The sequence below is a fragment of the Ambystoma mexicanum genome, chromosome 8, assembly GCF_040938575.1.
Source record: "Ambystoma mexicanum isolate Mex_15411 chromosome 8, UKY_AmexF1_1, whole genome shotgun sequence".
NCBI lineage: Eukaryota > Metazoa > Chordata > Amphibia > Caudata > Ambystomatidae > Ambystoma > Ambystoma mexicanum.
In genome coordinates, this window is record NC_090929.1 from 906,394,397 (window position 1) to 906,410,062 (window position 15,666).

Genomic DNA, 15,666 nt, shown 5'->3' on the forward strand with positions numbered 1-15,666 from the left:
GCAGAACACAGTACCTTATTGAAGGAAGAAGCTGGTGCCACGGCAGTTGTTCCTGGTAGCTTCCTGCAGACCCACGGTTCCTGGAGCTTCGGCAAGGAGGACGACGTCTGGAGAGGTCTGCACTACGCAGGAATGAAGCCAGCAGCAGCGAGGGTGAATAAAAGGTGCGCTCCTTTAAAACAGGAGAGGCTCTTCAGATGGCTATCCGGACCACTACAGCAGTGTGCAGCGATTTCGACCACGAAGGGGATCCTCTGGCTGTGGAAGATGAGCTGGTTGACCCCACCAGGCTCAAGGGAAGAAGATTCGGGACTGGATCTTCTCTGGTCGTCGAAGGGTAGATAGCTCAGGACTGCAGCAGGGCTTCACCGGGATGGGATAGTTGCAGCACCCGTCTTCTTCTCAGCTTCTCTTCGGTTCCTTGTAGTTCCAGTGGCGACTCTGACTTCCAGCCCAAGAGTCCTGTCTTTTATGCGAAAATCCCCCAATCACGCAGCAGGGGAGTTGTCCAGCCCGGACAACCACCTCAGCCAATCATGGCATAGTGCGACTTGGGTTTCCTAGGATACCCTGTGCAGGGGGTGACTACACCCCTCCCTCACATTCAGCCCACCTAGACACCCAGGCGCCTAGAGGAGGGCTTCTTGGCAGAAGCCCGCCAAAAAAAAGACAGTGAATAACGAAGGCAAACCTGGTTTGCCGTGCAAAGTTAAACACAAGAAGGACTTTAACAAAAAGAAATGGCGAATAAACCCGACCGGACCAAATCAAGCGGGTTTATGTTCGAGGCTAATATAATAGTCTAAAACAATACCACGTTTATACAGTATAAACGCGGTAGAAAAATTAGGGTACATACCATTGCCACCAGCCAAGTCTAAATGTTAAAAGAGCAAAACAATGCTCTAGGACTTACAGATAAAAAGGGCTATGAAGTAACCCTTTCCAATACTCCATGTAAAATGGGGTGTACTGGATCTGTGGTTAAAGGACTATGTAAAGTTAATGGCAACTTTACCCTTTTCTGGGGGACAGTAGTCAGCCCCAGAAATGGAGACGGTGGGAAATCTAAAAGACTGTGTCACTGCACTGAAGGTGCTGTGTAACACACAGAAGGAGGGGGCTACTGGAGCGGTGTACTGAAATACACATGGCAAAACATGGGTAAGAGTGGGGGAAAGCTCACACTCTTACCAAGTGAAAGAAATAACTCCAGAAATCCAGAAAAGCTGCTGAGGGACTCACTAGGTAAGGGAAATTAGCCATTGAATGAGAATACTCCCCAACACCCCCCAAAAAAAGAAATTCAATGAGTCTTTTAAGCTAAACAATTTTGGTAAAAAAACTCAGCGAAAAGACATCTGAGATGAATGCACATATAACCCCACAGCGCCAGGTCTTTTTTTAACATGGCGTTGGTGAGGCCGTCCGGCCCCGGGCTTGTGAGTAGTTCAGTTTTTTCATTTTCTCTAAACTTTCCTCAACTCCACAGGGAATATCCTAGGGGACTGATTTATCGCATAGTTCATTAGGAACGTAATCCCTCTTGCTCTCATAAAGGGACCGAAAGAGCTCCACCCAAGCTTCTTCTAAAATGCTGTTGTTCTGTGATATATTTACATTCCCAAGGAGGTTATTTATTAAAGACCAGAATTCACATGTCTTCCTTCCACGGATTATTTTGAGCATAGTTTCTGCATCCTGCTGGCATATTTTTAGTCTGTGGGCTCGTAGATAGTGCTTATAACAGATTATTGCAGCTTTGGCTTGCAAAAGAGTATTCACCCTTTTGGAGTTATTGGCTCGCCGAAGCACACCTCAGACCTCTCTTCTCCTGGCAACCAGGGCCTCGTCGAAACGTGAAGTGGTTTCCTTTCTGGCCATGTCAGGGCTTTGGCATCTTTGCAGAAACATTTAAGTAGGGGGATATAATCAATCAATACTTCCTCGCCCCCAAACTTATTTGTAAGTTGTTCCTAAATCGTGTGATGAGTAACTCAATGGTCTCACTTGACATTCTTAATCTTGACCCTCCATTATATACAGATACAGAACCTGGCATTTTCCAATGGTTTTTTTTTTTTGTTTGCTATCCATCTCAATTCCAAGAGGTCCTGATCGCTATGTATGTATCGCCCTAATGATCTTTTAGGAAGTGACGTGTTATTATAAAAATGTAGTCAATGAGTGCTGATTGGTTGGCTCTTGACCAGGTCTTTCTAGGTGGTATGTCTCCCGGCATATGGCCATACAGCAAATGCATGTCTCTGGAGGCCATCACAGATCTCTTCTTGAGTTGTTTAGATGGGGAGTTTTATGATTTTTGCATTCTCGATCAGGCATGTCGTGTTCAGGACCCCACACACTATGTTTGAGCAAGCGCCTTGGTTTGTGTATGCATCATCTATCGGAGGGGCCACCATATCCAAAAAACCCTAATCTGATAACTCACTAGTATTCCACTAGAGGTTTATAATAGCCAGGCGGGAATCGTCCACTTGGTTCACTCACCCCCTACCCGCCTCCAAAGGAGTCCAGCCCACGATGATCTCTGGGCGTATAATCTGTTTCTTATCACTTTGAATAAACCAAGGCCGCTCCCTGACCTTATAGCCATTAAGAGGCCTAACTTTGGTCGCCCTGTCATGCCTTTTTCTGCTGGATTTACAATCATACAATACCTATCCATAGAAGGTGTTTGGGTGAGCCACGTCTCCTGTATGCATAGTAGATCAAAACCTCCCAAGTTCACATCACTTTTGGTCATCAGATGCCTGCACCCTCTTGTGTTCCACGAGGCCATCCTTAGTTGGTCGGGCCGGTCTTTTCTCATAGCTTGGATCTCTTTGATTCAGCCAACGTTCCTGATAGCCATGCCCAAGAGAACTCCTCCAAGGTCCGAGACTAGGGCTCGGGACCCTCTTGATCTCTCAGCTCCAGCCGTTCCTGTTGTAGGCCCTCACTGTGATATTGAGGATTTGATTTCTTGAACATTTATGTACTTGGTTCAGGGCCATTTTGCTTTTCAGGGTGACTTTTTTAGGCGCTCTACTCAGGGCTCTTTCTCTGTGTTCTTCTACCTTTAAATCTCCATCGGGCTTGGGTTGAGGGTGCTTGTTACTTCTTGACGGCTGCCCTTCTGGGTCCAGAGTGCGATTAGATTCGGTACCTGTTACTGCTTTGAGATCAAAACCCAACATCAGTAAACTTTCTGCTGCACCCAACAACATCCCCTTCATGACCGAAGAGGTTGTGTGCAGATATACGCTTTCGAATGGCTTGTGTCCTCCCACTTATTCCTCATCTTTAGATATGTTGTCTCCCAGCTCTGCTGCTTCGGAAAAATGTTTTCACCAGAGGGCGCTGTGTTTGAGGTCACAGAGTCGTAGTCCCTCGAGGGCCGGCGTCAACGTCATCCGCTGTATAAAGTGCTTGAGCAGCACCCGTTACCTCAGTTCCGTTTTTCCGAGCAATTGCTTAGTGTCACGAACGGCGCATCATGTTTTTTCTCGAGGATGCTTTCGTCATCTACTCCCACCACACCCAAGACAAGTTTAGAAAAATGTCAGAAGTGTGGTAGCAAAATGTCAATAACCGGAATTGCCTCTGGTTTCTCAGCCCAGACCATCAGGTTGACGAGTGCGGTTCCTGCCAGGCCATGTCCAATAAGGCTCTTAGGGAAAAGAGGTATGTTGGCGGTGGGGGAGGAAACGTACAAGTCTTCTAAAAGACAAAAAGATTCAGATGAATCTAGTTGAAAAATTCCACATGGGTCGAGGAGGTAGAGATCGAAGAGTCGCTCGAGGAAATCCTCCTCGTCCTCGACTAAGAAGTCAAAAAAGCGATGTCACATGTCTTCTTGCTCCTCTTCCTCCTCTGAGAGGAGAGTGGCTTATCCATCCAAGCACGATTCCCCTGAAAAATGTGAGGCCTTTAGGGCTTTAATGCTTAAAATATTCGAGAAAGATGCCACGTGGAGATCATGCCTCTACCCACTCTAAAAGTGACAGAGGGAAAGCAAAGTCTAAACACGCGAGAGCCGAAAAAGAGTTGAGAGCGTCATCATGGGAAAGTTCCCCAACGCCTCTTACTAAGACAAAACCTCAGGTGCATAAATCGGTGATAGCGGAATCGAAGTCGATACTCAACTCGACACAGTCGACGACTGCTGCGTCGAAACCGCTGATGAAAATGGTATCGACACCTTTGACTGTATCGAAGCCTTCTTCAACAGTTTCAAAGCCTCCTTCGAAAACGTCGAAGCCAGCGTCTTCTTTATCGAAGCCTTCGATGCCTTTATCGAGGCATTCTTTCATCCCGATACCCAAGTCGATGCCGTTGCCCATGCCTAAATCGATACGACCCTCTTTACCTGAAAAAGCATTGCATCCTCAATCCAGACAGGAATTTTTCAGATCCATGTCATCCATTTTTGAAGAACACTCCTCTGAAGAGGATGTCACTTCAGCTAGAGTTAGGTCTGGAGCCAGAGAGATCCCTGAAGAGCTAGTGGACCCGAATTCCAAGAGATGACTGTCTCCAAAATGCCAGTGGCCTAGACACTTCACCTGAAGTGGAATTTGAGAGACCAGACCCTACAGATCATGCTGATCCTAGTTATAGAAATCTCATGGGAAGGGTCATTGATTTTGTGGGTTGGAAGGAAGCTTCCACAAATTTCGGCCAGGATGACATGACGGGCATCATGAGTGAAGGTCCTCTAAAAGATCCTGTTCTTCCATTCCATAAAGCACTTCAGAAGAAGGTGATGGTAAATTGGAATACTCCTGATTCTATTTCAGCAGTAAACAAGAAATTTGTACCAAAAAACAGGCCATCTTTATCAGATCTGGAATATCTATCTAAACATCCCTCCCCTGAAAAGTCTAGTGGTTCAAGCTGCAACCTCCACTAGGCAATCAGCTCACCCCTCAATACCACCAGACAGGGATGATAAAAAAGTTGATGCGTGGTCCCGGAAAGTTTTTTCTTCGGGCAGCATGGCCCTTAAATCGACTAATGTAACTTGTACTTTAGCGAGATTTACATATACCCTGTGGGACTGCATGACATCAGCGGCTGATCGCATCCCGGAAGGTGAGGAACGGGATGGTTTCCTGGCTATAGTAAAAGATGGTAAAGAGGCTATGGAGGAATGCCTTCAGTCAGGACTGGACAGTGCTGATAGTGTAAGCAGGTCCATGGCATCTAGCACGGTCCTACGCAGGTTTGCATGGCTAGGGAAATCTGGCTTTGCACCTGATGTGCAGTCTAGATTACTTAATATTCCCTTTGACTGCTTGAGGTTGTTTGGCAGCAAGGCGGGCGAGAGCTTGGAGAAGCTGCAGACCTCAAATGCGGCAGCAAAATCACTTAGCGCCGCTATAAGACAGCCTCAACAAAACTCTTACGCAGGGTCATCTTCCTGGAAGAGTCGCCCCATTCGTTTCTACTCCCCTTTTGGAAAAGGGAGGGGGCAGGCCTGTCAAAGAGGCCAACAGAGAAAACCCTTTTGTGGTGGAAAAGGGGTGCTAGATCAGCCACAGCAGCGGCTACTACCTCCTCAGCCACTGCTGCAGCTGCTGCAAAGCCACTTTGAGGTCTTCACCCACAAGACCCCGGTGGGAGGCAGAATCACTCGGTATCTGGACGAATGGCGGGGCATTACGTCAGATGCCTGGGCACTAGAGATAGTGACCCATGGTTACTGCCTTCCTTTTCATCAAAGACCTCAAAATCATCCACCGGGAGCCAACTCTGTAAAAATTCCAGGCCCGCTCCTTGTGCAGGAGATTTTAACCCTGCTAGAGAAAGGTGCAATAGAACATGTACCTGTAGTGAAAAGGAACAAGGGTTGGTACTCCCTTCTTTTCTCATCCCCAAAAAGGACAGAGGATTGAGAACCATCTTGGACTTAAGAAATTTGACAAATTCCTCAGGAAAGACACGTTCAAGATGGTGACCCTTTCTCAGATCCTTCAGGATATTCAGCTTCAGGATTGGCTGGTTTCCTTGGACCTTCAGGATGCTTACTTTAATGTGCCAAACCATCTCAAGCACAGAAAGTACCTGAGGTTCGCAATTGGTGGTTCTCATTATCAGTTTCGGGTTCGACCCTTTGGGCTGACCTCCGCCCCGAGGGTTTTCACCAAACTGATGGCGGTGGTGGCAGCGAGTATCCGGAGAAGGGGGATTCACGTCTACCCTTATCTGGACGATTGGCTAATCAGGGCAAGTTCACGTGAACGAGCCCAGAAACATCTGGCCTTGACCTGCCACTTCTTACACAGACTGGGCTTCTCCCTCAATTGCAAGAAGTCACAAATGATTCCAAGCCAAAGACTCTAATTCATTGGAGCAGTCATGGATACTTCCTGAGAGAAAGCCTTGCCTCCCGAGCCGAGAGCTCACCACATTCTGCAGATGGTAACAAAGTTTCAAAATGTCCAACATCTACTGGCATTTGACTTTCTAAGGTTGCTAGGCCTCATGGCATCCTGCATTTTTCTGGTGGCAGAGGCTAGATTGAGGATTAGATCCCTTCAATGGGCCCTCAGGACTCAATGGTCTCGATTTTCAGGGGAGATGTCAGATCTTCTGCAAGTCCCGGCCAAAGTGGCTCAAGATGTCCTATGGTGGGCTTGCAAGGAAAATATCCTCAAGGGGGAACCTTTTTTGGCAATCATGGCCAGAGATAACGGTAGTGACAGATGCCTCATTCACGGGGTGGGGAGCCCACACCAATGATCTGACAATCATCGGTCGTTGGTCTCCATCGGAGTCCAAACTACACATCAACCTTTTCGAGCTGAGGGCAATCAGACTAGCGCTGAAGGCCTTTCTGCCCTCTGGACAGGGAAAGAATGTCCTGATAATGACGGACAACTCAGTGGCCATGTACTACCTCAACAAAAGAGGAGGCATAGGATCACTCCCACTGTGCAGAGAGGCAATGCAGCTCTGGTTCTGGGCAATGCAAGAAGGAATCTCTCTATCGGCAGTTCACCTAGCCGGAGAGCTGAACACAGCGGCAGACACTCTGAGCGGGCAGAGCAGTGTCTCCCACTAATGGGAGCTAGCTCAGGAAGTCTTTCAAGAAATCTTCGCCCTTTGGGGAACCCCTCAAGTGGATCTGTTTGCGACAGGTGGGCAACTGGAAGTGCGAACTGTGCTGCTCAAGGGAATTTCCTCCAAGAGGAGCTCTAGGAGACGCGTTCATGGTGGACTGGGTATTTCCACTCCCCTACGCATTTCCTCCAGTCCCTGTGATTCCTCAGGTAATCAGGAGGTTGAGAAAGTTCAGGAAAACCATGATCCTCATTGCCCCAGATTGGGCCAAGAGGACGTGGTACCCGGACCTTCTGGACATGTCCATCTCCCCTCCAATACGTCTTCCACAAAGAGAGGAATTTCTCTCGCAAGAGGAAGGTCGGGTTCTCCATCCAGAGGTCAAGACACTCAGTCTTCACGCATGGTTTCTGAGAGGCTGTGATATAAGGATTGGGACCTCCCGGATGGCGTAATGGAGATTTTGCTTTCAGACAGAAGGCCAGCAACAAAATCCCTGTACTGGTGTCGTTGGAACAATTATGGTAACTGTTGCAGGGATAAGAATGTGGATCCATTTCTTTGTAATACTCCAACAGTACTTTCTTTCCTATTACACTTGGCCAATGTGGGTCTCCAAATTGGCACTATAAAAGGATATCTGGCAGTGCTATCTATCTTTAAGAGGTGTTCTATTGGAAAATGCCCTTAGTAATTAAATTCTTGAAAGGGCTAACAAATGTGTACCCCCTCAACCCCCACGACACCTTTTCAGGTGCACGACTGGGATTTGAATATAGTCTTAAAATTTCTCATGTGTGCCCCTTTCGAACCTTTACATCCTTGCACATTAAGACTTCTCACTCTTAAAACAATTCTGTTGGTGGCTCTAACATCAGCCCACAGGGTTAGTGAGTTGCAGGCACTTTCTTGTAAGCCTCCTCACACCATTTTCCATACAGACAAAGGTATTCTAAAAGTCCAACTATCTTTCTCGCCTAAAATAATCTCTGATTTCCATCTTCACAGAAAATTAGCTTACCTTCTTTTTATCCTCCTCCTCACACTAGTAAGGAAGAGAAAAGGTTGCATAGACTGGACCCAAAAAGGGCTCTCAGTTTCTACATTTCCAGATTGGCAAATCTTAGAATATGTGACCAACTATTTGTTGGTTATACTGGACACAAATTGGGCCTTGGAGTGTCTAAACAAACTCTATCCAGATGGGAGGACACAATCCATTCGAAGAACAAGTTACTTACCAACTGTAATGGTCTTTCAGTTGGATGTTCCTCCAACGTATTCCTCATCGACCCTCCCAACCTACCCCTCCGTACAGTTTACGCCAGTTGCACTCGAACTTCCTTAAGAGCCTGAGGACCTAAAGCCTGATCAGCTGATGCGACCGTGAACACCGTAAAAAAAAACAGAACTGAGGTAACGGGCGCTGCTCGAGCCCTTTATACAGCGGATGACGTAGACGCTCGACGGCGGCCCTTGAGGGACTATGACTCCGGGGCCCGAACACAGCACCCTCTGGTGAAATTTTCTGGGGGACAACATATCTAAAGATGAGGAATATGTGGGAGGAACATCCAATCGAAAGAACGTTACAGTTGGTAAGTAACTTGTTCATCTTTAGGCATCTCATCCACAAATTCTATGATCTTTAAATCATTAGCTGTCATCTGGCCTAGGTTCGGGATGCACTGTAGAAGGTCCATTACACTCTTCCCGTTCAGAATTAGCTCGTCCTCAGTATCCACCAATCTTTCCAATTTCACTTAGCGGTTGCTCAGGCTCCCTCCGGTTCCGTGTCTGCCAGAGGGGCCCGATGTGCGGTGTGACCCCTCCAATGCATGGCTACCCCCACTGGTGGCCTCGTAGGTGGGATGAGCAGAGTAGTTTTTTGTTGTTATTGGTGCCCTGAGATTTTCAGCCATGCTTAGGCCCTGTTATGGGTTTTCGAATTCTGATGTATCCACACAGTTCCTCGAATGTTTACTATATACGTAATCTCTCTCAACCGAGCTTGTGCGTTGTACAAGTGAATTTGTATAATGAATGGGTAGCTGGTTGAGTCTTACCGCTTTCCCCACTGTGTGGGTGCTGTTCTTTATTCTAAATCTTCTGTCCTCTAGTGTGAGGAATTTCTGCGTGGGGTACTCCAGAATGTGGCTACATTCTGGGGCGTCTACACTGGGGTCCGGGCATTGAGCCGTTGGATCCAAATCAATAGTAGACAGATACACTGATCTCTCCTTCCCTTCCTTAGCTTGGAGTCTATTGATTGATCTCAATCTTTTTTCTACTAATGTTAGAAATTTTGGAGAGACAGTGTCCACCCAGTTTTTATTTTCTTCAGGTTTAGGGCTGAGGCCTGCGGTCAGAGTCCGCTCTGTTATAGCGTTGTTGGTGGGGGGTTCCAAATGGGATTGACTCTTCTATTGGCTATACTAAGAGATTCCTCAGCTCCTCCAAGGCACTTATGTCAGGGTCAAAGCTGTGCACTCTTGCAGCACCATCTCGTCCATCAACAATCAACAATGGGCGTGGTCTGTAACTCCCACCAGTGGAAATATCTCTAACCTCATTCCTGTGTTCACTTGTCATAGTGACTGGGGCATTTATTGAACGTTTCTGGGAATCCTTAAGTTTGGTGTTGCAGCTGCATTTTTGCATCTGTTGTATTAACCATGTTGTTTCTTTACTTGTCTTCGGCTTTTGTTTATTGCAGAAAATCAGGTATTCATTGTTTGTGGTGTCTGCTGTTTTTGCTAAAGCAGGCTCCTCCTGGGTTTCTATATCATCCAGGTTGCACTAGGCCCACTCAGCCCTGAGCGCCGTTGCATCCTCCAGGACCTCTTTCCTTACGTGAACATTCCTATCCAAGCTCACTGTGGCCATGTGAGCCTCTTCTGCGAGTTCTACGGCACAAGGAGGGTATAATTCCAGGCTTGTCTGTGCTTGCTGATTTCGGGTGGTCGCCTTCACCATCCCTTGCATAACCGACATGTCCACATTGTGTCTGCTTAATGGCGATTTTGTCTGATGTAATTTCCGATGTTGATATGAAGCACTCTATAAACAATAGTTTAGAATGAACCATGGCCATCATAGTTGCTTGATCCTTAAGGGTGTCATTGAGCGCTTTGTATAGTTTGGTAAACGGAGCCAGAGCTATTGTTATCGATGACATAATAGTTAGGAGATCAGGCTTTGATGCCAGAACTGCCTGTTTCATTGAGCGTGGTCGGTCACTGGTGCAACCTTTATGGCAGGTTAAGGACTTGGTGGAAGATTCTGAGCTAGATGACTGGTCCTGAGAAAGATGGAGCGAACGGTTGCTTCCCGCAGTTTGCAGGGCTGCCACCGGCAAGTCAATGAACGCTGTTATGGGCCTTGTTTGTTCTGCCAGTGACTCAAATGGCTCTGTCGTTTCAACTTATTTACTCAAGTTCTCTCTCTCTCACCTTGAGGATTATCCGCTGACCATGCTGGGGCCCCCGTGCATAACCAACGAACCAATTGAAGGATTCCTGATGGTTATAGGATTCTCGATTTGATCGAGCATCATGTTGGATTTCGGCATCGATTTCATCAATTAGGGCCTTCCTGCCCTCAGATCTACAGGGTTGTAGTTTGGACCGCTTGGTGACGTTCTTTGAAAGTGATTACTCAGGTTTTCATCATGCCTTGATAAACTACGATAGCTTGCAGGTGCTGGGGCCTTGCCCCTGGCGGTGAGTTCCTTAACATACTTGGAGGTTTCAGGCGTTGGCCTTGGGCTGGTTATATGCCTCTCTCCATCGCCCTCTGGGATTTCAGCGTCCGACATTTCTCCGACGCTGTCCAAGGTACAATTCCTTTTGTTTGATTTTGCTGAGAAATAAAAACATTTGTTGGTTTCCCTTTTGGCTGGTTCACATTCTGTCCGTACATTGTGGTTGAGTTGGGTAGGAGCTATCGGTGCATTCTCCATCATGTTGATACTACCCAACGGTGCCTCCAGTACAGAGGCCCTTCGCCCCCTGAGTGAGGACAAGGCTTTCTCCCTCCTGCCCCTCTGATCCCACAAGGTGCTTTAAGTTAGCCTCACCCCTTGATGACCGGGCCCAGGGTTTGTCTGCCTCTTTGCTGCAAGGAATTTCTGGTCCTGGGTGACTACAGTTCTGTCCAAATAACAGAGGGGTTCATGGGGATAAATATATAATCCTGCACTCAGCATTGTGTACTTGCGCAATTACTTGTTCTTGAAGGGGGAGAAGTTGGTCAAAGAGAGGTGCTTGAGCTTGAGGAAGGGGGGGCGTTGTCGAAGGGGCACATCAAGTTAGTTGAGACCTATGCCTGGGAGCAGATGTCAGACTCCGCTAGCAGAGGTGCTTCTTGCTCGCTCCCAGGCCATCCTCTTTGGCAGTTCCAACATCCTGTGTTCCGACCCCACCCACACTCTGCCTTGGAGTAGGCTGCCCAGAGTGTCCATTATGCGTAGCCACCTCTTCCAGTTGTTGTTTTGAGGTGGCTACTGCCACACTCAGAGTTGCTGGAGAGGCAGAAGCGTACACAGGGGAGAGAAGACGCTCGGACATAGGGCTAGAGTTTGTTAAGGTTTCAAGGGAGGGAGACAGCCTCGAGTTGAACAAAAAGGCTGATGACAACCTGGATTGATTAGCCAGGGCCGGAAAGGCTAGAAGATCCGGCATTCTTCCATTTTGCGAGTAAGACCGTTCTCCTAAACAAACGTTCAAAGGAAAACATGTGTTAACAGAGTCATATTGTGAATTGCGATTACCCGCTGGTTGTAGTATCGGACCATGTTGGTGGGTTGTTGGGCACCTTCGTTTTGTACTTCTCAAGGTTCTGCCTTCCTCCATCTTGCGGCTTCCCCCGGCTCTTTGCTGGCCGACTGACGAGCGACTGAACTCTTCGCCGAACTCCGCCCCAGTGCTCCGCCAATTCTCCTTTTGCATGCTCCCTTAAAGTGGCAGTGTTTCTGGATGAACACGCTATCCGCTTCCAAGTTTCACCCACCAACCACCTCTTCGCTCCTTGCAGCCCCGCTCCCCCACACCCCCATTGCACACACACTCAAACACACATACATGTTCATTTCCTGTTTTCTTACTTGCGCACACACAGCACAAACACTCACCTGACACTCTGGCAGCTCGTCCTCACTGTCTCGCTGTGACTGTCAGCCCTGCGCGCACTAGTGTGCGTTGCAGGGCATGACAGTTCGATTTAGAAAGGCTGCTCTGTGCGGTCACATAGCAGTTTTTCTAAATCAATCTTTTTTGTAAAATATTTTTATAAAAAGATCTTTTAACTTTGTACCGCTCCCACAGTCTCTCCTTAATTGCAGGGCTCATTTGAGATGCGTGCATATGTTGGGGGGTGGGTCTATAGTCGTCCAACACATGATGGGGCAAACACCTGTCTAAGAAACACACACAGCCATCACATCTACAGATCATTAGTAGGAACTAGACATAGATAAACCCAAATGCATATTTAGCAAATGAGTAATACCACATAAACGTATTTGTAACAGTGCAAGTGTAACATGCCAAAGCTTTGACTTTATGTTCCAGGAAATGTGGTCCTTATGCAATGCCTGATGGATGACATAGAGAGGGGTGTTTGCCTACGCTTCTCCCCCAACACCAGTAATCAACAGAATGTTGCTAGAACTGCAAGATGCAAACTTGATATGTGTACTCCTCACACAGGCATGGCAATAGAAGTCTGGAATTATATATTATAGTATTATAATAGAAGTCTGCATTTATGAAACTGCAATATAGCTACTCCTCAAACTTCTGTCAATGATAAACTTGCTGTGACAGCCGCAATGTCAAATCAAACATCCAAACTCAAAAATCATGAATTTGGTGGCTTGACACTTGAAGACATAGAGCTTGAACAATTGCATGTACCTCAAAGACATGTGAGCATCTAACAAGGCAGGTAAACTAAGCACCAAACATTCCTGCTTCGATAAATGGAAGAGAGATGTGATTTGGTGTAAAAGATAAGCAATCAATGCAATAAAACAAACTGAGTCTGTTGTCAGATGCTTGCTAAATCCCCTTGTTATTAGACTAGTAAACAATTCACTAGAAGATCAAGTACTTGCAAATACCACATCACAACCCAAGATTATATTTTGGAAAGTACCCGTGACCAGAGCCTTCAGAGAACGGGTCAACAGAAAACACCTGGAACTGTCCCTTCAAGTGCCTTCTTGGTACCTCAGTCTGCGAAGAAGTGAGCTACAGGTATTTTTCAGGAGAATAACCCTTTATGGCAATACACAAAAACAAAGCAGTCTTTTGAACACTTAGAGAATTCTCACCCGATTGCATACCTAAATATCACGTCAATAAGTCAATTGAAATGTGCTTTTTAAGAGTTCACTTAAAAAAGGTAGAGAAGAGTTTACAAACGCTAATGTACACAGCGGAGTAATGTTATTTGCGGGCATAGCACACGTTATCAGACCACCAAGACCGTTCTTCAATGCTTTTTCAGTTCATCAAGAGGGATGCATTACAAGTAAAAAGAGTGTTGCAAGATGGATAGAACAATGCATCCAAGAATGCCATGCCTTCTCCCACAAAAAATATACCGACTAGACAAGCTATGATACCTATGGTTCTAATGTGTAAAGCCTGCAACATTGTGTTCAGTACACACTTTCAAAAAGCATGATTGCATAGATATGCAAACCTCTGCCAACTCACAATTCGATCAGGCAGTGCCAAAACATTTATTTTCCTTTTTCCCAAGTACAACTGAATGAACCTTTGTGCCGAGGCCACAATCACATAACATAAATGTTAGTTACCAGTAATAGTGTTCCTGAGGCTTGAATCAGATTTAGAATTGGGCGCCCTGGTCAGAGTGGTGCCTACTTACTTATCCACTGGGACACGGTAGCATGCAGTAAAGTCAATCATGGCATAATCCTGAAAAGACTAAAGGCCCTCTGCGTATTAACTTTGAGAGTAGCCCAGACTTTTTACAAAATAGTTCTGTGTCCAGGTGATAGTCCCCCCCTTTGTAGACTTTTGTTTCAAGTATTCATCTTAAGATGTTGGCAGTCTATACAAGTTATAGCCTGTATACTTCACCAAACATCTTGTTCTGGCTGCCTTAACAATGTGTTGCTTACAGAGATTTGCACCTCCACCCAATTGTTCTAAGAACCACACACTGGTACATTTCTCTGATGGCTAGTTTACTATATGTAAAACCATTAAAATAAATATATTGAATAAAACCTTTTCAATTGGGACAGAGATTGTAATAGATTAAGTGGGAAAATTGACTCCCATTGTGAAGATTGGATATTTGTCATATTTTGTATGTACCATTATATTTTTTACCTTTTTCCCATGTTGTGGGAAATAACACACGGGCAGCTGGGGTTTCTCCTGAGTTGTGACTGTAACGCTTAACATGTATTTTGCATACAGAATCATTCCCCATTATTGAAATAATTGTTTTCTGTTTCCACTTATTGTAATGTTTTGTTTTTCTCTTCTCAAGGGGATGTTTACAAGTTGTTACTGCAATATCACAAGAAAGAATGCAAACGCAGACTTGGCCCAAAACATCCAGACTTGAAGCTGTATACCTTCCTGGAAAAATCCCTGGCCTCAGATTCTGAATCTACCGATGAAGAACAAGACTTTTCCACTGGGGAGTAGATGGAATGCATCTACTTTTCTGTTGCCTTCCATTTCTCAAAAGATTATCTTTCTGGATGTAATATATGGACTAGTGTATCTTAATATAAGTGTATATAATGCATTTTTAGTCCTTTTTACTATATCAAGGCCAACCTTTCAGAAAGAGGAGGTTTACTTTTTGTATGTTTTAAAATCAATTTGTCTTAAGAGAGATTTATTTTGGTTAATTTAATTTTCTTTGAATTTCTTGTGGTGCATCAATCATATCAGTAAGAAATGTTCTGCTGTTCATGCATCCACATGCAATCGGATGTCCAATAATAAACAATCATTGAATCTTTCGGATGCGCGGTGAAAACTTGCTTTACAGTGTTCCTTAGGAAGTGTATTTCCTTGTCTCTTGTGAGATTCTGTCTGTGTGCAGGGCCAACTTAAATATATTGCAGAATATACCATGTCTAAAATTAGATATATCTCAAACTGGTTAAATGTATCAATGTATGTGATGCCAAATGGTGTTACAGAGCATGATGGCTGATCCATTTGTTGTTTGTGGTGTCATGCTTAGGGAGCGTAGCACACTGTTTTGTATTTACTAATCATAATATAAAATATGAGAAATAATTTTTCTCACAGGATTCCCACTTTGAATATAAAACTCTGTTCTCCAAGTGTAATAAAATCATTAGCTGGATGAAAATGCTTAAAACAAAGTGCACACGTGGTCAGTATTTTTAATATCTGGAATTAGGGCTCTAGCCTAACTCATTTTTGTCTTCTCAGAAGTCTGACCTGCTCAGCAATATATAGTTATGCTCCGTCACCACACAGAGAACTGTAACAGTAAATGTACTGGATCTGCACGGGAACGAAATGCATGTGAATGTAGATTCCACATATTGTTTTACATTGGCACAGTTGTATA

General features: G+C 45.5%; 1 protein-coding gene across 5 annotated transcripts in view; it reads left to right on the forward strand.

Moving 5' to 3' along the window:
* The window catches only part of PARG (poly(ADP-ribose) glycohydrolase), a 2,316,516-nt gene extending 2,301,062 nt beyond the window's left edge, over nt 1-15,454 (forward strand). For all 5 annotated transcript variants that reach the window (XM_069610798.1, XM_069610799.1, XM_069610802.1 and 2 more), the window contains one exon: nt 14,599-15,454. In XM_069610798.1, coding sequence (XP_069466899.1) covers nt 14,599-14,719 — 121 coding nt within the window. In that variant the 3' untranslated portion in view covers nt 14,720-15,454. The remainder of the gene's footprint in view (nt 1-14,598) is intronic.
* The last annotated feature ends 212 nt before the right edge of the window (nt 15,455-15,666 follow it).